This window comes from Chelonia mydas, chromosome 2 (genome assembly GCF_015237465.2).
Source record: "Chelonia mydas isolate rCheMyd1 chromosome 2, rCheMyd1.pri.v2, whole genome shotgun sequence".
NCBI classification, from domain to species: Eukaryota; Metazoa; Chordata; order Testudines; family Cheloniidae; genus Chelonia; species Chelonia mydas.
In genome coordinates, this window is record NC_057850.1 from 250167133 (window position 1) to 250192434 (window position 25302).

Here is a 25302-nt window from a genome sequence, read left to right on the forward strand (position 1 = left end):
GATAGAGCTACTGCTCCCACTTAACAGAGTTACTCCTTTAGCTGAAGGGGAAAGGATTGTGCCTTAGTCCAGGGGTTCTCAACCCTTTTCTTGCTGAGGCCCCCCTCAACATGCTATAAAAACTCCAGGGCAAAGCGGGGGGTGGGAAGGGGACCCTTGGGCATAGGCATAGTTTGACTTCTATTTTGGGAGGTGAGGGCTGGTGGGGCTCGGGCCAGCTCCGCACAGGGGAGTCTAGGGAGGGAGCACCACCTCCACCCCCTGACTCACCTCAGCAGGCCACCCAGCCTGTCTGGGCTGTGGAGGGCCGCAACCAAAAAATATAACTCAAAGGGGGGACTCAGCTCAAAAAGTTTGAAAACCACTCAGGGTGCAGGCAGGGGGGCGCCTACGGGCTGTGTGCAGTGAGGGCTGTGGCTCAGAGTGCAGGGAGGGCATAGCTAGGGGCTGTGTGTGGGCAGGGAAGTAGCTCAGGGTGCAGGCAAGGGATAGCCCCGTGCCGCTCCTGGCTGGGGAAGGGGGATGCTGGCTTCAGCCCCGCACCGCTCCCAGCTTCAGCCCCACGTGCGGGTAGGGGCACCGGGTTTCAGCTGTGGGACCACGCGGTGCCCCTGAAAGGGCTCACAGACCACCAGGGGGCCACGGACCCCTGGTTGAGTACCGCTGCTTTAGAGCAAGAGTTCCCAGATTTAATTCCTGCTGACGACCCAATCAAGGGGTCACTACACATAGGACACATCGCAGAAGTTATCTTATTATTTTTTATTATTTGTATTGTGATAGCAACTACAGCGCTCAGCCCCTATCTTGTGTCATAGAATCATAGAATTCAGGGTTGGAAGAGACCTCAGGAGGTCATCTAGTCCAACCCCTTGCTCAAAGCAGGACCAATCCCCAACTAAATCATCCCAGCCAGGGCTTTCTCAAGCCTGACCTTGAAAACCTCTAAGGAAGGAGATTCCACCATCTCCCTAGGTAACCCATTCCAGTGCTTCACCACCCTCCGAGTGAAAAAGTTTTTCCTAACATACAACCTAAACCTCCCCCACTGCAACTTGAGACCATTACTCCTTGTTCTGTCATCTGGTACCACTGAGAACAGTCTAGATCCATCCTCTTTGGAACCCCCCCTTCAGGGAGCTGAAAGCAGCTATCAAATCCCACCTCATTCTTCTCTTCTGCAGACTAAACAATCCCAGTTTCCTCAGCCTCGCCTCATAAGTCATGTGCTCCAGCCCCCTAATTATTTTTGTTGCCCTCCACTGGACTCTTTCCAATTTTTCCACATCCTTCTTGTAGTGTGGGGCCCAAAACTGGACACAGTACTCCAGATGAGGCCTCACCAATGTCGAATAGAGGGGAATAATCACTTCCCTCGATCTGCTGGCAATGCCCCTACTTATACAGCTCAAAATGCTGTTAGCCTTCTTGGCAATAAGGGCACACTGTCGACTCATATCCAGCTTCTCGTCCACTGTAACCCCTAGGTCCTTTTCTGCAGAACTGCTGCCTAGTCATTTGGTCCCTAGTCTGTAGCAGTACATGGGATTCTTCTGTCCTAATTGCAGGACTCTGCACTTGTCCTTGTTGAACCTCATCAGATTTCTTTTGGCCCAATCCTCTATTTTGTCTAGGTCCCTCTGTATCCTACCCCTACCCTCCAGCGTATCTACCACTCCTCCCAGTTTAGTGTCACTACTAACTGTCACAGTAGAAAGTCACTTACCTCTTCCCAAAAGTATTTTGCTGGCAGCAGTGTCTGGTTAAAGAGTTTGACAGTAGCTTGTGCTGGAACTCCAATATAAATTTCACTGAACACCAAGTGACTAGACATCAGACATGCTTGGGGGGTCTGAACTTCAACAAAAACAGGAAGATGACTGGAAATAGACCCAGAAATGGCCCAGTTTTACTGTTGCGTAGTTAGTGAATTTACACAGACATTCTGGGAAGCATGAGGGTAGTGTTAATTTAGCAATATGTGTAATTGAGCAGCTTATTAATATATTATACTATTCTGAGTGCTGCAGGTGTCGGTCATTGTCCGTGGTGTTTCAGGAGACAAAAATATCAAAACTAAAATATGGCTTAAAGGAAAACTTCCATTTTTTCCTCACCTTCCTTCTCCATTTTTGACATCTAGTTCTAATACTGTCTGGAGACGTTGACATAGCAAGGACCTGAACAGAACTGACACGCTGCATTTGCCCAAAGGAGGTAATTCTCCATCAGATGGCTGAATCGTGAATGGGGATGCCTAGGTGATAGAGAAACAAATGTGAATGTCACTCAAAACCTTGCTAGGCAGTGTAAAATGCTGAACCCAAGTTCTCAGTTTGGTAAGCGCTTTGCATACCATGCAGCTAAAGACCCAAACTGAAGAACTCAGGATATCGATCAGGAGACTGAGAATACAGCACATGACATTGTGGATCTTCCACTGTTTAAGGTAAGAAGTAACTTTTAATTAACTAGATAGGGTCCCTCATTTAGTTCTGCTAGCCCGACCCATTCTGTCCAAGAAAGCTGTGCTTACAAAATGTCTTTAGACCAAATTTTGGCCAACAATCATGTCCAACTTCTACTGACTACAGTAGGAATTACATGAACAACTCGAAGGGCAGAATTTTGCCTTCTTTGTTTTAGAGATATGGACCTACAATGATTCTTTATATAAAAATAAAAAGCACCTATCCCAGATTCTAGGTGCCCTAGACATTTATTTTAAAACACAAAGCATGACAAATCCAGCCACAAATGCAACCATATGCTAGCAATAATCAGATATCCGATACAGCTCCCTATGCTCCTCAGAGTCAACCCTCTGCCACCAGCCTCCCTACCCCCAAAATCCTGGATTTGTAGCATGCTCTGAAGGTCAACATATTCTGGCTATCACAGACCAAAGTGGGGAGTGTGTTCCAAAGCAAACAGGCCCTCCTGGGAAACACCCTGCCAGCAGCCCCTTCTCTTTTAAACAAGAAACCTCCATCTTGCTTCTGCTGACCTTAACTGCAACTGTATAATACGAAGAGAGACATGATCTTTCAAAGTAAGTAAGTTTCAGGCCTTTATATGTCAAAGACAATCTTAATCATCATCTTAATCCAGAAACTCATGGGCAGCCAACTCAGATTACAAAGGACCAATGTAATGTACTTGCTTAACAAATTTCCAGCATCAGGCTCCAAAGAGATTTAATATGTACCCCAGGCAGAGTATGACAGTGGCATGAATCACTATGTCCAGATCTTTCCCTTGAAAGAACATGGGACCAAATCTGGTTTTCAGTGAGGGTGGCAGAGATACACCTTCCTGTTCACACCAGCTACGAATGTACCAAGATTGACAGTGCCAAAATATTCTGGGGAGCGGGACAGATAAATCTGGCACTGGGGACAGGTACACAAGAACTTTAGTGTGACCACCATTTTAAACCATGTCTAAGCCAGTTCTTGGCCAACAGATACTATCTAAGAGAGGAAAGATTTCCTCGACAAACAATGGGGTCAAGAATGTGGATGGAATATATTTGATACTTAACATTCTAGGTGATCATAAACAATGCTTTTGGTATTTTGTTGGGTATGAAGTTTTATAGTTATTTTTGTGATGCAAATTTGCACTTTTTCAAATGTATTGTGTAATAACCATAAGGCCCAATCCTGCAAGGTGCTGATATCCTTCCAGGAGGCTCCTATTAACAGCAGTGGGAGTTGAGGTCATTCACTGCCCCTGAGGATATGCTCAGCATATCACAGAATTAGGCCAGCAGGGAATTTGTCCTAGGCACATTATAAATAGAAACAAAGAAAAATGGCTAAACATTATTGCACTTAATAAAACTTGTGCTGTACTTTCTTGATGTGCAAAAATCAGTTTGTTCATCATCATAAGAAAACTGAAAATTACTTTTCTGATTTGGGGGATGAAATTTAGTGCCCTGGGAGCTGAGACACAAATGATAAAGAAGATAGTGTAGCTGGTTCTGGGCAGCGTTGTACAGAACTATATTACCAGTCTTATAAAGAACCTCTTGGAACGACTTACATCTTCGTTCCTTTCAGCTAAGCAAGCTTGACTTTCTTGCATTCTCCACCATGCTGGCAATTGACTTAGGTTTTGAATCTCAAAGGTACTTAACACATTTTCTCCCAATTTAATCAAACCTAAATGGAGTGATGGAACATCGATAGAGAGAGCTGGACCCTAGGACACCAAGAAATATACATTAAAATGGATATCAATACCGAAATTGCCTGATTAAAAAGCATACATTAGCTAAGATTTGTATTTACATTAACTTATAACAGAAAGCAAAGGTTCAGTTTCTAATACAGAAGAGATCATAAAATCATCAAGAAAATATCCTTCTTCTGATTAATACATCGCACTACACTGAGATTTCATTTGTGGCCCGGGAGTCCCTCAATGATAATTGGCAGAGGGCACCCCATACCATAACTCACCTTTGGCCTGATACAAACATATTCCCCCAAAACACTGTTGGCATAATCTGTACCTAAAAGGTGTCATGTAAGGTATGCAAACCAATAACATGCTGGTCATTAATATTATTGAATGATGAATGTACGGGTGGTGTATAAAGAAATATAAATGTGTGCTGGAAATATGTTCTTAAAAGGTGTTTTGGAAACAGTCTGTCCTAGACAGGCCTGTCCTGGCCTGTTTTCCTGTGTCTCCAGTGTAAACTGAGCCAGGTAATACCTCAGAAGACAATGAAGATTACATCTACATATAAGATAAAAAAAGCCATCAAGCTAAATGCATGGGGTGGGGGAGAAGACAACTTAATGATTATGATGCAGCCTTCCTGGCTCTTGAAAGGGTGATAGTCGACCTTGGTAAATATAAGCAGAAAGAGAGTGCCAGTTTGGCATCCATCACCTGGCAGACAAAGGGGAAGCAGCACCTTTTGAGTTCCTGAAGAGTGGATCCTCTTGGCCTGCACACCAAGAGTAGCTGGAAATGACTTTTGGTGAGACACCTGCTTCAACAAAATTGTAACTTGCTGAAGTTAAGTTTTAGTCACTAGAAAGTGTGTTTTATTTGTAATCATATCCGTGTCTTCTATTCTTACTTATTATCATTTAAATACGTTCCTTTTAATAGACAATCCACCTCAGTGCTGTGTATTAAATGGAAGGGTAAAGTCCTCAGCTAAACTAACAGCTCTCTGCTCTTTGGAGGCAGCAAGCTTAACAGCCTCTGTCAGTATCCAGTGAAAGGTATTGGATACTGCAGGTCAGATGATTTTGGGGAAACTCGGGACTGGAAGAGCTGTTGGTGTTATCCTGCAAGGAGTAACCAGGCTGAGGCCATTGTGCAGTGAGCATGCTTCTGGTGTCAGGGCTCTCAGCCAAAACTGCACAGTACAGAAGCACTTAGGGTTACAGGACAGGTGGTGACAGAATCGTTACTATCTGGGTGACATTCATGCCAGTACTTTTATGTGAATTTAGTATTCCTGAAAAGGCTTCTGATAACCCTAAAGACTGAAATCCTCTTTTCGGGCCTGATCCAAAGTTCACTAAAGTCAATGGGAGTCTTTCCATTTACTTCAGTGGGTTTTAGATTAGGCTCTTTCTGCAAAGAACATATACAGCACAGGGAGCAGCAGAGGAAGCCTGCCCATACTGCCTCAACCTGTATCTTCCCTATGCTGTGGGCCAGACTTCTCGAAGGCCCAGCCTACCTGTCTGTAGCAGCAATTTGCAGCCACACAATTTGGACCTGCAAAAATGAACTGCAGGCACAAACTGCACCCACAACTCAAATGTGCCCTACCTACCTAATTGAGGGCATAAACTAGATTACTCCGATTTCTCTTCACCATTTATTTGAGGGGTACAAAACTGTATGCACAAAAAGGAGGCAGGCCCTTTAAAAACTTTATCCCCTTGAAAATCTAGCCTTGTACTTCAACCCGAGGATTATCTCAGAGCACTGCATATACCCTAGAAAAATTACTAATTAATTATAAGAGTGTCAGCCCTGGGTCCTGTCTCTGTTCCCTCAGAACAAGGTTGAAAAGAGTTTGGCTGCTTGCATAGACAGTGCCACATAAATCTGGCTTACACTCAACTTGATGGCATTTATCTGTTTCTGTGTATGAAACACAATAACATCTAATTAATTTCAAAATGTCCAAAAATGTTTTAGGCAGCAATGGGCAGAAACCTATTGACTCTGGTGAAAATTGGAAGAGGGAAAAGGGGGACACATGAAGCCCCTGGCATCTGGTTAGGGAACAGCAGCTTTAGCCACCTCTGTAATTGTCTCAGAGAAAAATGGAAGAACTGGTTGATGGCAACCATTAACACCTTCCAGCATAACAATACCCCCCATTTCAGTTCTGCTTATTGTCCCAATACAGTGTAAAATGCTGAATGACTTATCTTCCAGACAGAAAGAAAAGAAATAAGAACGATGGGAGGGAATGGGGGGGCATACACACAGCCCCTAGTATGGGTCGGGGAGGAGAATGCAGGGATTTTGGCATGGGGGGAAGGATACAGAGGTACTGGCATGAGAAGACAGGGGTAGGTACACAAATACACAGTGTGACACTGCACACCATAATCTTCACAGTGATATTATTATGATATGATTATGGCATAATTATGATGCATTTTATGCAAGACGGGTTATGTGAGATGTCATTGGAAAGGTTATGATTTGCTGAACATGATTATCCTATTTGTATGCACGTATCATTTTTGAATACATGGAAGGGCCAATTCAGAGCAATGGGCCATTAGGAAAAAACAACAGGCCTTAGGAGAAGCTTATCCCCGACCTGGTAAGCCTTCCTGTGAACGCTCCAAACAGGCTGTGAATGATGGCTGCTATGACTCTACAAGGACATGTGATGAGAGCACGTCTCTAGACTCCATCTTGGGATGTCAGTATTTTTCCACAGACCAGTCTGGAAACCAAGCTTTGGGAACAAAGGGTTCCCACCATATGCAAAAGTTATATAAGGCAGGTAGTGACATCATCTGGTGTTCTTCGCTCCCCACACAAGAAAACTCCTGAAAAGACCTGAGGAATAAAGACTGAACTGGGAGAAGTGCTGGACGCAGACTAAAGGGATTTTTAGCCTGTGAATGAAACACCTGGGGATTCCAAGCTATAAAGCAAGTGCAGCTTGCCCCTTAAGAAACTACAGCCTGCTTGTATCGTCTCTTAGGGTGAGAATCTGCTATTCGTATCTAATCCATTTAGTATATTACGTTTAGTTTGCGGTTTTGTTTATTTGCTAGGTAATCTGATTTGATCTGTTTACTATCACTTATAATTACTTAAAATCTATCTTTTGTAGTTAATAAACTTGTTTTTGCTTTATCTAAACGAGTGAGTTGGAGTGAAGTGTGTGGGAATCATAACTCAGGAGCTGTTGCGTAACAAAAGCTGTTGCATATTCCTCTCCCCATTGAGGGAGGGGGGTGAATTTTATGAGCTTACACTGCACAGTTCCCTGTGCAATGCAAGACGGTATAATTTTTGGTTTACACTTCAGAGGAGGCGCATGCCTGAGTAGCTGAGAGTAGCCTTCCCATGCAGGGGCTGGTCAGAGAGCCTGCTTGTAACTGCAGCTGGGTGTGTCCCTACCTGTTTGTATGCTGGTGAAAGTGCAGGCTGGAGGGCTTTGTAGCTTGTCACAGCAGTACAGTGTGATAGGGAGTCCAAGCTAGTGGGTCAGGGGGCTCAGTGGTACCCCGGTTCCAGGTGGAGAGCCAGGGAAGAACCCGTCACACATAGATCCTATGGCATGGGCAGCCCTGGTATGGAAGGCATGTGGGGATGGCGGAACACGGAGCACAAGAGCTCCTGACATCACAAGGGGAGAATGGGGGACAGTGGTATAGGGGGAGGGAGGAGTGGAGGACACACATCCCCTGGAATGTGGCAGAGGGGGCAATGAAGGGGCATACAGAACCTCTGTAATGGGGAGGGAGAATGGGAGACGCTGGAATGGAGGGAATGGGATAGGGTACAAACAGAACCCCTGGCATGGGGTAGGTGGAGGTGGGTTACAGGGAGTCCCTGAAATAGAGGAGGAAGTTAGGGTAGCATAAAGGGACCTTGTGGTGGGGAATGGAAGAATGCAAGGAGCCCCAATGGGTGCCATGAGCTCAGCCTATAGAAGCAACGAATTGTGCAGCCCTCTAGTTTATGTACACCTATTACAATAAGAGTTTTAACTAGTGATGAAATAAGGGATTTCTTCTAGGTATTGGACTGAGACCACCAACTCATTTCACATAGGCCACTCACCAACCATTAGATAATACCAAACGTCTGACACCCAAAAGGTGAAAGGTTATATTTATACATATATCATTATATCCCATCATTATCAGCTCTCTCAGCCAGCCCATCCTCCTGAAATGTTGTATGTGTTGTCACCTTAAACGCAGCCTCCACATGCAGCACAACTGGCTCCACAGAGTGTTCGATTTTACAATGCAGGTTATGGCTGGCATATCCAGGTTTGCTTCCAGTAAAATTCAATTCAAATTCACAGAATTCATTGGCTTCTAGAAAAGAAAAATTCAGTTTCTTCATAATCATCATCTTTCCCCTCCTCCTCACTTTACACGGCTAAATCCCCAAAGCCTTTGAACGTCAATGGGAAGACTCCCATTGACTTCCATCTGCTTTGGCTCAGGCCCTAATTTCACAAACATGTGTTGACAACATCACACTCTACCATTTCTTTCTTAATATAACACTCAACAATTTAAATATTTCTACTAATAATTATTTACAAAGCACAGAAACTTTACCTAACACTCCAGTATAAGGTTCAACTTCAACTATATCATGTGCACTGATTTTTCCCCATGTATATTTGATGGATGATTTGCTGTTATTCCACATCTAAAACAATTGAAAAATTAATGAGCTAAATAATGCACTTTATGCTTTCACGGGAGTCTTCAAAATGCCAATATGTTGTCAATAGTGCTGCCTTAGAAACAAGGTATTTCAGTGTTTGCACTGTTTCAATTTTATCTTCAACAGTGAACTCATGTCAAAACCATTCTACTATAAACATGCTAAGATCAGTTTTAGGATGTGACAGGTCTATCTAGTTATTTGCGTGGCCTGTATCACCATAGTACTTGAACCCCTTCCCTGAAATGAATCAAGAACAAACAAAAAACATAAAACCCAAGAGTTTAAAGCAACATTGATGGTTAAAGTTAAACCCAGAAAAGTGTGGCTATCCAAAGCTACTGTTAGAATACAGCAATATATGTGCTCCCATTACGCCCATGGAGCCTAGTTACATGCATTGAACAACAACATAAAGTTAGAAGCAAACAAACCTTAAATGTTTTTTTTACATTTACGCCAATAAAGTTTTCTCCAGGGATGATAATGACATAGGGTTCCAAAAGGAGTTGAAATGGTTCTGTTGAACCTTTAACTTCTATTTCCAGTGCAATCACATCATCTGTTTTGGATTCTGAATTTCCAAGCATCACCTGCTTTTCTGAGCTGTGTGAGGAAATCATTAGAATTACTGAGCAGATTTTGCATTTATATATGATCTGATCTAGTGTGATATTGGGGGTTTGATTTGCCTTTAACTTACACTGATGTGAATCAGCTGTAACTTTACTGAAGCCATGAAATAAAACTGGAATGAGAGGAGAATCAGACCCAGGGTATCTAGTGGTTAGAATAGGACACTGGGAGTCAAGACTCCAGTGACCTATTGCCTGGTCTGCTACCATATTGCCTTGTGATAATGGGAAAATGCTTAGATTCAAATTTTTAAATTGTGTGTCTCCATATTGGGGTGTTTTAGACACCTAAGATCAGGTTCCCCACTCAGTTATATCCAGAATAAATCTGTTGGCTTCTGGATATACACCAGTGTAATTAAAAGCAGAATTTGACCTCTAGGATGTGACCTTCAGAAGTATGGAGCACTCCTAGCTCCCAGTGACTTCAGCTGAAGTTGAAGGTGCTCACCACCTCTGAACATCAGGTGTCTAAAACTGGACACTTAAAAATCAAAGCACCTAAAATTACAGGCCACTTGTGGAATTGTGGGCCTGTAATGTGCCTCAGCTAAAAATCATGATAACAACATTACCTTCCTTATGGAGATGTTGTGAGAATTAATATTCGTAAAGCACTTTGAGCTCCACAGATGAAAAGCGCAGTACAAATGCAGAGGGTTATTGATGGGTGAGCGCAGTGTGCACTACAGCTAAACTTTACTACTGCCAATTCCCATAACAGGTCTCTTTTGCAACTGCTCATAACCTTCTCAAACAAACTGAGTTTGAAAGGAAGTTTTCCGTGACAGGCCTCAACCCTGGCAATAAATATTTTTTGGCTGATCTTTTTTTGAATTATGCAAATGTGGAAAATATAATCGTTCTTCCTCATATATTCTGATGGGCATCTTTGCAAATAGATAATTCAGAAAAGGGTGAAGCTAGAAAGTTCAACCTTGGCATGTTGTTTAGTAAATCCTTAGCAAGAAATAATGTAATATACAATCCTAAAGTGATTACTCAATAAAAGTAAGGAGATTGAATAAATACAGAGATGGCAATGGCAGTTAAAGCCTCTTGGCTGTAGGTATGAATTCAATCCTGGCTGGTGCATGAAAACTGTAAACATCTGCTGGCTGTTCATTGGTCTACATGAAACGAGTTTAGTCATCCCAGTTCAATTTCTACTGAGCAGGTATCCATACCACAAAGACCACTATGACAACTGGCAATAATTGGCAAACTTGCTGGTACTCTCAGCAGAAAGGCCACGGAATTAATGGGCATGGAGACTGAATTACCTCTTGCCCACATAGGTGGTCCCTCTGGGAAGTACTAAAGCATGTGGGAAAGCTTGCAATGATGCTGTCTGCTATCTGTTCTGTGGATAAATTATGTAGCGTTGTCGATCCAGGACCATTCACAAGCATTACAATCACTAGAGAAATAAACCACCACCAATAAACTTAATGCTAATAATTTAATTACACTATTATGTGTCTGTTGCATGTCACTACTGCTTCTCAGCTTACCTAGGTGGCTCTGGGATGTCCCTCAGTACAATTTGAATCACACTGTGATAATCTTTCAGCTATATGAAAGAGGACACAACTTAAATCAGTTATGCTGAGGTATCCATCTCCCCCTCCCCCAAAATCAAGAACATTTAAAATGGGGAAAAATGGATGCAAAATAATCTATAATTAAAAGGTAAAGGACTACAACTATATTGCATGGTTACAAGAAAAATACTTGTTACAGTAGAACCTCAGAATTAGGAACAGCTTGGGAATGGAGGCTGTTTGTAATTCCGAAATGTTCATAACTCTGAACAAAGCGTTATGGTTGTTCTTTCAAAAGTTTATAACCAAACATTGACTTAATATAGCTTTGAAACTTTACTATGCAGAAGAAAAATGCTGCTTTTAACCATCTTAATTTAAATGAAACAAGCACAGAAACAGTTTCCTTACCTTGTCAAATCTTTTTTTTAAACTTTCCCTTTATTTTTTAGGAGTGTATGTTTACCACAGTACTGTACTGTATTTACTTTTTTTTTTACTTTTTTTTTTGGTTTCTGCTGCTGCCTGATTGCATACGTCCAGTTCCAAATGAGGTACGTGTGGCTGACTAATCAGTTTGTAACTTTGGTGTTCGTAACTCTGAGGTTCTACTGTAATTCAGACTTTTTCCTTTAACATATCTTATAATTTGCCCTGGTATATTACATACTGTAGACAAATATCTGCGAGATTTCCCTAAATCAAGAATAAAATTACTTTAATGCCTTAACAGCTGAAGTATTTGTCTATCCATCCCACTAATATCAAAATTCAGAGGTCATCAAACTCCAAACTGTGCTTGAAAAAGAGGCACTGTTGTACCTGTTGGCAGTACTAAATTTAAAGATGGCTCTTCTTTTATGCTAATAGTGTGAAGGAATGACATATAGTCGGACCTTAATACTGTAATGTGTTACAAAGAGCTCACTTATTTATAAATACCAGTAATCTGAATAATGCAATATGTGTCATTTTATGTTTTCACTAATGAAACATTTATTAATTCAGTTTTCTATTAACCTGTATTAAGATCTTTCTTAAACCACAATACATTCCACTCCTGTTTAGGCAGTTATGTGATCTAATCACCCTCAACTCTGTAATCTGTTTGGATCAAGTCTTTTTAAATACACTAACCCAATTCTGCTCTGATGCCACTGTAAATCTCAAGCATCTCAGATGAAGTTAATGGAGCTGAATCAGTATAAAACTGAGATCAGAATCAGGCTTGATATTTTGCAACCAAAACATATTTTCCTTTAATAACGCTGTAGATTTTTAACACTATGTATCCCAGCATCACAACAGTTGATTAAACTTAATTCAAAAAGCTCTACAGCAAGGTTTTTATGACTTGCATAAAAATACACAGCTGGAATTTATAGGAAATAAGAAATCTTGACCCGTACCTCCTGCGGAGCATAAGTGAGAATAAACTCGTGATCAGTGTGGGGCTGCAGAATTCCCAGGTTAGGATTTATAGAGAAAGCTGACTCTACATCTAGGTGGTACTTGACCTTTGCAAGGTCCCCAGTTTCTTCAGGCATTAATGGTTGCAGATTAGGCTTCATTATCTGCCAGTAGAAAGGAAGTTCCACATGACTGGAAATAGATTAATAAACAGAAAAAGACTATAATACCAAATATTTAGATAGATTTTTTTCTGTAAGATCATAGTATAAAATTGTACCACAGTCCACAATATCCTTTTCCTTAAAGATCATAAGAAAATCTCTACTAGTCACAAAACTGATAGAGTTGTGTAGGAAGATTGTTACAGTATAAAAATACAAGGAAGCTGTGATAAACTATATAAGTATTGAAAAGCTATTAGCACAAGATGTGGACAAACTGGAGAGAGACCAGAGGAGAGCAAAAAAATCGTAAAAGGTTTAGAAAACTTGACCTATGAGGAAACGTTAAAAAACTGGCCATGTTGAGTCCTGAGAAAAGAAAACTGAAAAGGGACCTGATAACAGTCTTCAGATATGTTAAGGGCTGTTATAAAGAGGACTGTGACCAATAGTTCTCCATGTCCATTGAAGGTACGACAAGAAGTAATGAGCTTAATCTGCTGCAAGGGAGATTTAGGTTAGATATTAGGAAAAACTTTTAAACTATAAGAATAGTTAAGAGCTAGAATAGGTTAATAAGGGAGGTTGTGGAATCCCCATTATTGGAGGTTTTTAAGAACACGTTAGACAAACACCTACCGGGGTGGTCTACGTATACTTAATCCTGCCTCAGCACAGGAGGATGGATTAAATGACATTTTAAGATCCTTTCCACCCCCTACATTTCTATGATTCTAGCCTTCTTAACCTATAATGTAGTGCAGCATTTAGGTGACAGAAGTAGCCTTTGCTGACATCAAACTTTTCCCTTTCTGGAATTTCATCCAAAGCCCACTGAAATCAATGGAAACACTCCCACTGACTTCAGTGGGTTTGGACTGTACTGCTAGCTATTATGTAGGTAGGTTTCTATATTTAATTGTAAAATGAGGTCAGGCTTAGACTCTTGACATGTAAGTAAATGACTATGCATTGTTAGCCAATCATGCCACTTAACTAGAAAGCAGTCAATAAGAATGCTTGCTTAAATGAGTTGCTTCATGGGGAATTTTGTGTAATTTAATAGGCTTTAAAATCCACTTCACTGTGACATCTAAAACCTCACACTACACAATAAGTATGGCAGGAAGCTGATATTTTATTTTCTGAGTGCAAATGAGGTGAAACTAAAAGAACAAGTGCAATTTTTATACTGCCTGGTATGACAGAAACTATAAAACTATTCTTGATAGTCACCTGTTTACTACTGCATTGTATGCAAGTTTGTTTCACAAAGTACAGGTTTGTTTCATACAAATGCTTTACAATAAAAGTGTAGTGACCATGCCAGTGCAATTAAAATGTACAGAAAATGTGATGCTGGATCCTCAACAGGTGGGAATCACAATAGCAAAGGAGCTCTGCCAATTTACCCTAGTTGAGAATCTGACCCATCGTTTATAAATCCAAACACAATTCTCTGTCACTTTTCATTTTGTCTGTATACAGTTTCCATGTCAGGTTCTGCACTCCAGTGAAGACAATACAGTCAGTAAGGATTTACATTAATGTAATCAAGGTAAGTATCTGGCCCATTGATACTTTGGTTATCTGCAAACCTCTAACTTAATTTATCAGAGATATTGCACTTATTGTTAATTATATTATTATTATTATTATTATTATGTTACAGCAATGCCCAGTGGTCTCAATCATGATCAGGGTACCATTGTACTAGGCACAATATAAATGCACTTTAAGATGTGGTCCTTATCCCAAAGAGAGTTTATAATTTAATCTATTAGATTTAGGTGTTCCCACTGAGGACATTTTGTCCCCAACTCCCCCATTTACAAATCTTCTGGGGCTGGAGGGATACAGTATAAAGAGCTGAAAATGTATCAAAATATGGCAGCAGATCAGCCATTCAGTCAGGAGTGTGATCTGTGGCTGCCTTTAGCACTCTGATATATGTATATTGTGCCCGTGGCTGCTATTGCAAACAAGAATAACATTTATCCATATTGCTGATTAATTGCATGAATATTTCCCCAACCCAGGGGATTCTTGCTGTCCCAATCTAACAGAAGAGTGTAGCACATATTAGGTCATAAAACAACACTCTACAGTCCTAACGTGCTATTATATTACTAGCAGCTACGTACGTAGAGTTTCTTATAAGGAGTTTCTTCTCTGTTGTGGCATGTGGATTTTGGGGGTCAAAACGTATGAGGTGCTGTGCTGCTATGTCTGTAGGCTCACCAGGGGCTGGGTGGCTTTCTCCACCAGTGACAGATAAAAGCTCTAAAGCTATCAGCTGTCCACTTCCTGCAAGAAAATAAACATGAATCGCTGTTTACCATATGGCAGTTAAGTTTATTCACACTGCTTGCTTATTCATGACCATACCTATAGCAATGGACACTACTGATAAATCTGGGTTTTCCTCAGCCTTCTGCGCTCCAACGTGCTAAGACTACAGTACCTTCGTGATATCATTTCACTGCCAATCTACACCAATATATACAGACAGTTTCCTTATGTATTTAACACATTTTGGGGTTGCAAGGCCAGCTCATCAGCTAGTATAAACTGATATGATTTGGTGTAAACTGGCATAGTTCCACTGAAGTCAATTGAACTATGAGAGTTCAACTGAGAATCTGACCCCCAATCTTTATCACAGAAAATAACCAATTAAAAAAGAGTTGTATATTAACAACTACAGCAAATAGTAAAAACCTTTGCACTGCTGCAAATTTTTCAATAAAATTATTAGGAAGCCTGGAAGTTTATATATAATTTCTTAAGTATTTACAAGTCCTTGGTAAGAAAAGCATTTAGGTTAAAAATCAAAAGGTTAAATTAGCAAACATAACACAATTGCCTACATAGCTTAAGACTGGGTATGCCACAACACGTTTCAAACCCAAATGCACGTCTTTCCCTCAAAAACTGGAATTTTACAGTTTGTCACCGTATATTCTTGATATCATAAATATCAAATCTTGAGTCAGTGCAAAATGGTATAAGGCCAATGGAATGAATCACACATTATTTTAAGTTTTCTCCCTTGCTAATTCCCCTCATTGGCCACCTAATTCATACTGAGAAAGTAGGGCAATCAGCTAGTTATCTTGGATGCCTGTAAAACAAACACCAGAAGCTTTGGAAACAAGTAGGAAGAATTGGAAGTCCTAGCACAGTCAAGGAACTATGATGTGATTGGAATAACAGAGACTTGATGGGGAAATCACATGACTGGAGCACTATCATGGATGGGTATAAACTATTCAGGAAGGACAGGAAGCGGAGAAAGGGTGGAGAAGTTGCACTCTATGTAAGAGAGCAGTATGATTGCTCAGAGCTCCAGTATGAAATTGGAGAAAAGCCTGTTGAGAGTCTTTGGATTAAGTTTCGAGGTGAGAGCAACAAGGATGATGTCATCGTGGCTGTCTACTACAGACCACCAGACCAGGAGGATGAGGTAGGCAAGGCTTTCTTCGGACAACTAACAGAAGTTTCCAGATCACAGGCCCTGGTTGTCATGGGGGACTTCAATCACCCTGACATCTGCTGGGAGAGCAATACAGCAGTGCACAGAAAATCCAGGAAGTTTTTGGAGAGTGTTGGGGACAACTTCCTGGTGCAAGTACTGGAGGAACCAACTAGGGGTTGTGCTCCTCTTGACCTGCTGCTCACAAACAGGGAAGAATTGATAGCGGAAGTAGAAGTGGGTGGCAACCTGGGCCGCAGTGACCATGAGATGGTCGAATTCAGGATCCTGACAAAAGGAAGAAAGGAGAGCAGTAGAATACAGACCCTGAACTTCAGAAAAGCAGACTTTGACTCCCTCAGGGAACTGATGGGCAGGATCCCCGGGAGGCTAATATGAGGAGGAAAGGAATCCAGGAGAGCCGGCTATATTTTAAAGAAGCCTTTTTGAGGACACAGGAACAAACCATCCTGAGGTGCAGAAAAAATAGCAAATATGGCAGGCGACGAGCTTGGCTTAACAGAGAAATCTTCGGTGAGCTTAAACATAAAAAGGACACTTACAAGAAGTGGAAACCTGGACAGATGACTAGGGAGGAGTATACAAATATTGCTCGAGCATGCAGGGGTGTAATCAGAAAGGTCAAAGCACAATTCAAGTTGCAGCTAGCAAGGGATGTGAAGGGTAACAAGAAGGGTTTCTACAGGTATGTTAGCAACAAGAAGTTGGTCAAGGAAAGCATGGGACCCTTACTGAATGGGGGAGGCAACCTAGTGACAGATGATGTGGGAAAAGCTGAAGTACTCAATGCTTTTTTTGCCTCAGTCTTCACAGACAAGGTCAGCTCCCAGACTGCTGCACTGGGCTGCACAGTATGGAGAGGAGGTGAGCAGCCCTCAGTGGTGAAAGAACAGGTTAAGGACTATATAGAAAAGCTGGACATGCACAAGTCCATGGGGCCAGATGCAATGCATCTGAGGGTGCTGAGGGAGTTGGCTGATGTGATTGCAGAGCCATTGGCCATTATCTTTGAAACTCGTGGGAATAGGGAGAGGTCCCGGACGACTGGAAAAAAGCAAATATAGTGCCCATCTTTGAAAAAGGAGAATCCGGGGAACTATAGACTGGTCAGCCTCACCTTAGTTCCCGGAAAAAATCATGGAGCAAGTCCTCAAGGAATCCATTTTGAAGCACTTGGAGGAGAGGAAGATGATCAGAAAGAGTCAACATGGATTCACCAAGGGCAAGTCATGCCTGACCAACCTGATTGCCTTCTATGATGAGATAACTGGCTCTGTGGATATGGGGAAAGCAGTGGATGTGGTATACCTTGACTTTAGCAAAGTTTTTGATACGGTCTCCCACAGTGTTCTTGCCAGCAAGTTAAAAAAGTATGGATTGGATGAATGGACTATAAGGTGGATAGAAAGCTGGCTAGATCGTTGGGCTCAATGGGTAGTGATCAACGGCTCAAGGTCTAGTTGGCAGCCAGTACCAAGGGAAATGCCCCAGGGGTTGGTCCTTTTCAACATCTTCATTAATGATCTAGATGATGGGATGGATTGCACCCTCAGAAAGTTTGCAGATGACACTAAGCTGGGGGGAGAGGTAGATATGCTGGAGGGTAGGGATAGGGTCCAGAGTGACCTAGACAAATTCGAGGATTGGGCCAAAAGAAATCTGATGAGGTTCAACAAGGACAAGTGCAGAGTCCTGCACTTAGGACAGAAGAATCCCATGCACTGCTACAGACTGGGGACCGACTGGCTAAGCAGCAGTTCTGCAAAAAAGGATCTGGGGATTACAGTTGAAGAGAAGCTGGACATGAGACAGCAGTGTGCCCTCATTGCCAAGAAGGCTAACGGCATATTGGGCTGCATTAGTAGGAGCATTGCCAGCAGATCGAGGGAAGTGATTATTCCCCTCTATTCGGCACTGGTAAAGCCACATCTGGAGTATTGCGTCCAGTTTTGGGCCCTCCACTACAGAAATGATGTGGACAAATTGGAGCGAGTGTAGCGTAGAGCATCGAAAATGATTAGGGGGCTGGGGCAAATGACTTACGAGGAGAGGCTGAGGGAACTGGGCTTATTTAGTCTGCAGAAGAGAAGACTGAGGGGGGGATTTGGTAGCAGCCTTCAACTACCTGAAGGGGGGTGCCAAAGAGGATGGAGCTAGGCTGTTCTCTGTGGTGGCAGATGACAGAACAAGAAGCAGTGGTCTCAAGTTACAGTGGGGGAGGTCTAGCTGGACATTAGGAAACACTATTTCACTAGGAGGATGGTGAAGCACTGGAAAGGGTTACCTAGGGAGGTGGTAGAATCTCCATCCTTAAAGGTTTTTAAGGCCTGACTTGACAAAGCCCTGGATGGGATGATTTAGTTGGCGTTGGTCCTGCTTTGAGCAGGGGGTTGGACTAGATGACCTCCTGAGGTCTCTTCCAACCCTAATCTTCTATGATTCTATGATTCATTATAGGACTCTCTCACATAGTTTAAAGGCCAGCGTCACGCATCAAGTTAAGAGGTATGTTTCTAGTGCAGTTGGGATTCCAAATGTTTCATTTAGTAGGATAATGTAACAATAACATACATTGAACATTGACATTAACATCTTCAAAATGCTTTGCAAACACTGATTAATCCATTGATTTAAAAATGTTTATATCACCTTGTACTTTCCGCTTTATACAATATCTCAAAACACATTAGAAACAAACCTGTAACTGTGATGTCATTGATCTGGCAATTATCACAAACAATAGTGAATGTCTGCTTCAGGTTTTCAGGAGACGAGGGGGAAAACAGTATCTAAAAGAGACGATTACACACAATGAAATAGCGTGCCCATAACTAATTTCATACAATTCTTAGACTTCTATACAGAGATGTTCATTACAAAAAAACTCTAGTGATCAATTAATCAATTATAAAACCTTACATATGTCATAAAAAGTCTTTAATGTTCAGAGTCTGCTCTCAGTTACTTTGAGGTAAATCAAGAGTAGGTCTTCTGAATTCACTGGTGTTCCACCAATGTAACTGAGGGCAGAATCAAGTCTTAAATATGGGATAAATATACTGCAAAAGAGTGTGGATAGCATGCAGAGATCATTATCAACGTTATTCATCCATCCCTATGCATCCTTCAACCAATCAGCACTCTGCAGAAGATCTCTGTGTAATCTGGATCTGAGAAAACGGGAAAGGACAGCAAAGAAAGCAGTAGTATCAGCAAGATCTATATATTAATTGGAGTGTCCCTCTTCAAAAAGAGCACAACTGGCATCCAAAATGGAGCATAAGCATCTGCAGCATGCAACAAAGGAATTTATGCTCCAAAAGGAAAGAGGAGGAGAGATTGCCCTTCCTTCCCAAGGCAATCTGTGAAGGAAAGTGCTTTCTTGGATTTGACTCTCTCCATTACAGTAAGGGATGTACTCCTGTGATCTCAAACTGTTGTTGTTTCTGGCTTCACACAGGATCCCTTGATTAGGGTCAGACTGGGCTTGTCCCCTGGATATGTGAGCAGAGCTGGAAGGGCACAGGAGCCTTCTCCCCTTACAAGCACCTATAATTGCAGTCTCTATGCTCTCAAACGCTACTCACTAGCACCTCCTGGAGTACAAGCCTCCCCAAAGGCATAGAAAGGTGATAGGGCCATGGCACCACTCCCCTCACCACTGTCCACATACGTGAAAGAAAGGAGTGTACACTACAGCCTCCTAATGGGTGGCTTAGTGAGTGCATTCTTCCTATGCATGGGAGACCTCCAAGAGGCATGGTGTATGTACAGGTGATATACAAAAAATTATAAATATGGGCTGGAAATACGTTCTTAAAATGTGTTTGGCAAGTAGGGCTTAAATCATCTTGCCCTAGACAAAGGAATATGGTTGCACCTGCTTGAATGTGTCTCCAATGTAAACTGAGCAAAGAGAAAGCCTACAGAAGTATATATACATAAAAGATAAACAAAGCCATCAAATTAACGAGTGGGGGAGATAACCATTTAACTATCATGATAGTGGTGGAGACTATAAAAATTAATGTGGCGTCAACTCCATGGTGGATGCAGGAGGGCTTCTTGACTTTGAAAACAAAGATAAACTTTGAGGATATAGGCAGAGAGAGAAAGCCAATTTCTCACACTTCACCTGAGGAGACAAAGAAATCAAGAGCTTGAGCTCTGTTGGATCCTGGCTAAAGACTGGCCAGCCATGCTGAAAGACCAGCTGTGGTGAGAAATCTACTTTGAACAGAAGACTCTAGTTTGTTGAGTTAGGTTTTAGTCTTAGAAGCGTATTTTTACTTTGTTTATTTGTAACCATTTCTATCTCAATTCCTTACTTGGTATCACTTAAATATCTGTTCTTCGTTAATAAATAATCTTCTTTTATTACACAAACATCAAAGTGCAGTGTTTCAAACTGAAGAGTAAAATCCTCAGCCAAACTTACAGGCTGGTACTGCGTACTGCCTCTTTAAAGGAGCAGCGACTTGATAAGGTTCTGTTAGTGCTACAGTGAGAGGGGCTGCACACTGCAGAGAAGATGGTTTTAGGCAGACTTGGGACTGGAAGGGCTCTTGGTGTCACCCTGGAAGGAGTAACCAGGCTGCTGGAAGCCAGGGGGAGGCCACTGTGCTGTAAGCAGGCTGCTGGTGTCAGGACTCTGAGCCAAAGCTGCACAGTACAGAAGCAGCCAAGGCTATCGGGCAGGCAGTGACACAACCCCTTACTGGTCTGGGTGAAACCCCTAAGCATCACACTTAGGGATTTTAAAATGGCCTATATTGCTCATATATTTGGTAAAGTACAAAATATTAAACACTAATTACTGACCTCTAATAACATAGCTTGATCTGGACCTAGCTCAAAAACAGCAGGTCGGATCCCAAATGGACCTTGCTCCACAAAACCAATAGTTGCAACAGCCTTGAAGTGAAAAGAACAAACAAAATAAATTGATCATGTTGGGTTTTTGTAGCCAGCTATTTAGAATAGGTGACATCCTGTGACACTTAAACTTTTTTCTTTCCATATAATTCTTCTTCTTCTTTAATAAATCTCAAAGGTATATACCATTGCTTAATTGACAGAAAATCCTCATGGTTTTCTGGGTTACCTGGGGGGGGAGCAGAGGGCAGGAAGGGTGCTGTTGTCACAATCAAGTGGCAGATACAAGGGGCCTTTTTTGAAGTTTACAGAGGAGCATGTATGACTTCAGGCCAGCCCTGCAGATTGTCATGGCCCACAAAGTCTTTATACTTTGAGATACCTAAACTGTGTAGTGGTTCCTCCTAATCACTTACCCTGAAATTAGGGGGTGGCCATACTTTCTTTGGCATAATACAGAACTTTCCATTACTGGACCCTTCATTTCTGCACACAAATTCTGTCATTTTTACTCCCCCCACAAGGCAGGAACCACAACTGATGATGGGAGGCACTGCAACAAACAATACAACAAAGGAAAATACGCATGTAGTGAAAGCTAACTGCAGGAAAAATAGTTATTTAATCAATTACTCTTTAAACATGGACTCATTGAATATGAATTATTAAGACTCTAAAGATGCTAAACACTTTAAATGGTTACTTTAAAGGTGCAGCAGTTTGAGCTGTAACTTGCTATAACTCTCCCATATTAAATGATGCTTCCAGCTCCAAGTACTTAAGGATTGTGTCAAACTTTGATAACAATAAAGAAGATTTTGTAAAAGAGCTTTGTGTTGGGGGAAAGTAAATCACTGATGGCTAACAAAAACAGCACATCTTCAGCTCGTATAAATAGGCATAACTCCATTGAGCTATGCAGATTTATGCCAGTTGAGATTGAGATTTGAGATATTACAGGCTGGACTAGATATTTTCAGAGGATAGTTTTGCAGTAAACAACACCCTAGATAATTAATGTTTAACAATCGAGGAAGTGATGGACATAGCAAATATATAGAATCTGAGGAATTGGCGGCTGTGATTGCAGAGCCATTGGCCATTATCTTTGAAAACTCGTGGCGAACGGGGGAAGTCCCGGATGACTGGAAAAAGGCTAATGTAGTGCCAATCTTTAAAAAAGGGAAGAAGGAGGATCCTGGGAATTACAGGCCAGTCAGCCTCACCTCAGTCCCCGGAAAAATCATGGAGCAGGTCCTCAAAGAATCAATCCTGAAGCACTTACATGAGAGGAAAGTGATCAGGAACAGTCAGCATGGATTCACCAAGGGAAGGTCATGCCTGACTAATCTAATCGCCTTCTATGATGAGATTACTGGTTCTGTGGATGAAGGGAAAGCAGTGGATGTATTGTTTCTTGACTTTAGCAAAGCTTTTGACACGGTCTCCCACAGTATTCTTGTCAGCAAGTTAAAGAAGTATGGGCTGGATGAATGCACTATAAGGTGGGTAGAAAGTTGGCTAGATTGTCGGGCTCAACGGGTAGTGATCAATGGCTCCATGTCTAGTTGGCAGCCGGTGTCAAGTGGAGTGCCCCAGGGGTCGGTCCTGGGGCCGGTTTTGTTCAATATCTTCATAAATGATCTGGAGGATGGTGTGGATTGCACCCTCAGCAAATTTGCGGATGATACTAAACTAGGAGGAGTTGTAGATACGCTGGAGGGCAGGGATAGGATACAGAGGGACCTAGACAAATTGGAGGATTGGGCCAAAAGAAACCTGATGAGGTTCAATAAGGATAAGTGCAGGGTCCTGCACTTAGGACGGAAGAACCCAATGCACCGCTACAGACTAGGGACCGAATGGCTAGGCAGCAGTTCTGCGGAAAAGGACCTAGGGATGACAGTGGACGAGAAGCTGGATATGAGTCAGCAGTGTGCCCTTGTTGCCAAGAAGGCCAATGGCATTTTGGGATGTATAAGTAGGGGCATAGCGAGCAGATCGAGGGACGTGATCGTTCCCCTCTATTCGACATTGGTGAGGCCTCATCTGAAGTACTGTGTCCAGTTTTGGGCCCCACACTACAAGAAGGATGTGGATAAATTGGAGAGAGTCCAGCGAAGGGCAACAAAAATGATTAGGGGTCTGGAACACATGACTTATGAGGAGAGGCTGAGGGAACTGGGATTGTTTAGTCTGCGGAAGAGAAGAATGAGGGGGGATTTGATAGCTGCTTTCAACTACCTGAGAGGTGGTTCCAGAGAGGATGGCTCTAGACTATTCTCAGTGGTAGAAGAGGACAGGACAAGGAGTAATGGTCCCAAGTTGCAGTGGGGGAGATTTAGGTTGGATATTAGGAAAAACTTTTTCACCAAGAGGGTGGTGAAACACTGGAATGTATTACCTAGGGAGGTGGTAGAATCTCCTTCCTTAGAAGTTTTTAAGGTCAGGCTTGACAAAGCCCTGGCTGGGATGATTTAATTGGGGATTGGTCCTGCTTTGAGCAGGGGGTTGGACTAGATGACCTCCTGAGGTCCGTTCCAACCCCGATATTCTATGATTCTATGAGTTTCAAAAGTGGCTTCAGATTTTTGGGCCTCTGGCTCTGCACCCTGAAAATAACTGTTGGCACAATTTGGCAGATACAAATAATTAAGGGAGTATTTTACAGCATTTAAATGCCTATTAATCAGATTATGCATGTAAATCAGACAGTTAGACCCCTAAGTGGTATGAAATGCACCTGCAACATTGTTCTACAATCCTCCATAAAGCTGGAGACAGTCAAGGCCCTTTAAAAATCAGAGACCTAAAGCTTAACAGAAACTATTGAGTGCTTGCACCTACATGTTAATACAGGAGGTGGTCTCCTAGCTTCTACAGGGATTAGGAGAGAGGATGGTGCTTGCGTCTCCACTAGAATATAATCTTCATAATCAGCTAAATATTCAGGAATAAACTGAATTGTGTACTGGCAAGTCATCCCAGGAGCGACAAGTCCACCCTCTCCTGGAAATTTTCCTAGGAAAGAAAATGCAGGTGATTGAAAATTTCAAATACAGAAGTTGTTCTACGCTTTCATGACCATATTCTGCCCTTTGAAAGCTGCTCTTAGCGAACTCTCAATATGTGCTCTCTTAGATAATTTGCCATAAATGGTGTGACCACAAGAGAGCCTGACCCTGCGGTCCTCATATATCCCTGGCTCCCTCTGAAGTCAATGGGCAGTAAGGGACTCTTTACACTGATTTCAATGGGCATTGAATCAGGACCTAGATGAGTTTTTGCAGTCTCAGGGCAGGTCTACACTACGGCAGGGATCGATGCTCTGAGATCGATCCACTGGTGTTCGATCTAGCGGGTCTAGCAAAGACCCGCCAAATCAACTGCAGATCGCTCTCCAGCCAATCCCTGTATTCTACCCCCGACGAAAAGAGTAAGGTAAGTCAATGGGAGATTTTTTCCTGTTGACCACCCGCGGTGTAGACCACGCGGTAACTTGATCTAAGGAACGTCGACTCCAGCTACGTTATTCACGTAGCTCAAGTTGCGTAGTGTAGATCGATTTACCGCAGTAGTGTAGACATAGCCTACGTCTAGATGTGTTATGCATACCATTTCTTTTGTTTCAATCTGATCTCCCTACATTTCATTTTTAATTAGACCACTAGAGTCTCAGACTTCTGTCTGGGAGTTTCATGTAGACTGTCCTAGACAGGTAAGACAACCTCTAACTTCTAAGAAGTGATATGAGACTCTATGGGATTAAGGATCTGCCCACCTGGATTGCATTGTAGATGGGACACACACAAAAATCAATGTATTATATTTAAGTAGACAAATTAGTTCTTGTACAATTTTGCATCTTCAGAGCTAGTATAGCAACTTACCCAGCCCAATGGCAAAGGCTGAAGTAGATGGAGGAATGACTCTTACATGGCGACACACTGAAGTCAGGTTCTGCAGCTCTATAGTCATCTTCATTTAAAAAAGAAAATAGAATACCAAATAACACTTATGCACCACTGTTCATTTTCATAATACTCTGCATACAGCAGTGAATTAATTCTCACAACACGCCTAGGAGGTAGGTATTTTGTAAATGGGAAAACTGAACATTTCTGTCAGCATCTGAAGTAAAGAACATGTCACACAAAAGCAACCTGAGGTTGAAAAGGATCACACTTGGTACTCCTTGCGGGAAGTTCTGCTGATGATTGAAAGAGAGAGGAAAATGAGGCTCAGGAGAGTTT

At 42.1% G+C, this 25302-nt stretch overlaps 1 protein-coding gene across 5 annotated transcripts in view; it reads right to left on the bottom strand.

Moving 5' to 3' along the window:
• DLEC1 (DLEC1 cilia and flagella associated protein) overlaps positions 1–25302 on the bottom strand; it is a 55989-nt gene that overhangs the window by 19835 nt on the left and 10852 nt on the right. For all 5 annotated transcript variants that reach the window (XR_006289148.1, XM_043541626.1, XM_037891172.2 and 2 more), the window contains 14 exons: positions 24940–25027; positions 23897–24070; positions 21466–21602; positions 20996–21088; positions 18873–18963; positions 14823–14985; positions 12514–12706; positions 11075–11133; positions 9360–9531; positions 8814–8907; positions 8434–8564; positions 4051–4209; positions 2118–2257; positions 1727–1880 (listed from right to left, as the gene is read on the bottom strand). Coding sequence is in view for 4 of the 5 variants with exons in the window: in XM_043541626.1 (XP_043397561.1) it covers positions 1727–1880; positions 2118–2257; positions 4051–4209; positions 8434–8564; positions 8814–8907; positions 9360–9531; positions 11075–11133; positions 12514–12706; positions 14823–14985; positions 18873–18963; positions 20996–21088; positions 21466–21602; positions 23897–24070; positions 24940–25027 (1848 nt within the window). In the remaining variant the exon portion in view is untranslated. The remainder of the gene's footprint in view (positions 1–1726; positions 1881–2117; positions 2258–4050; positions 4210–8433; positions 8565–8813; positions 8908–9359; positions 9532–11074; positions 11134–12513; positions 12707–14822; positions 14986–18872; positions 18964–20995; positions 21089–21465; positions 21603–23896; positions 24071–24939; positions 25028–25302) is intronic.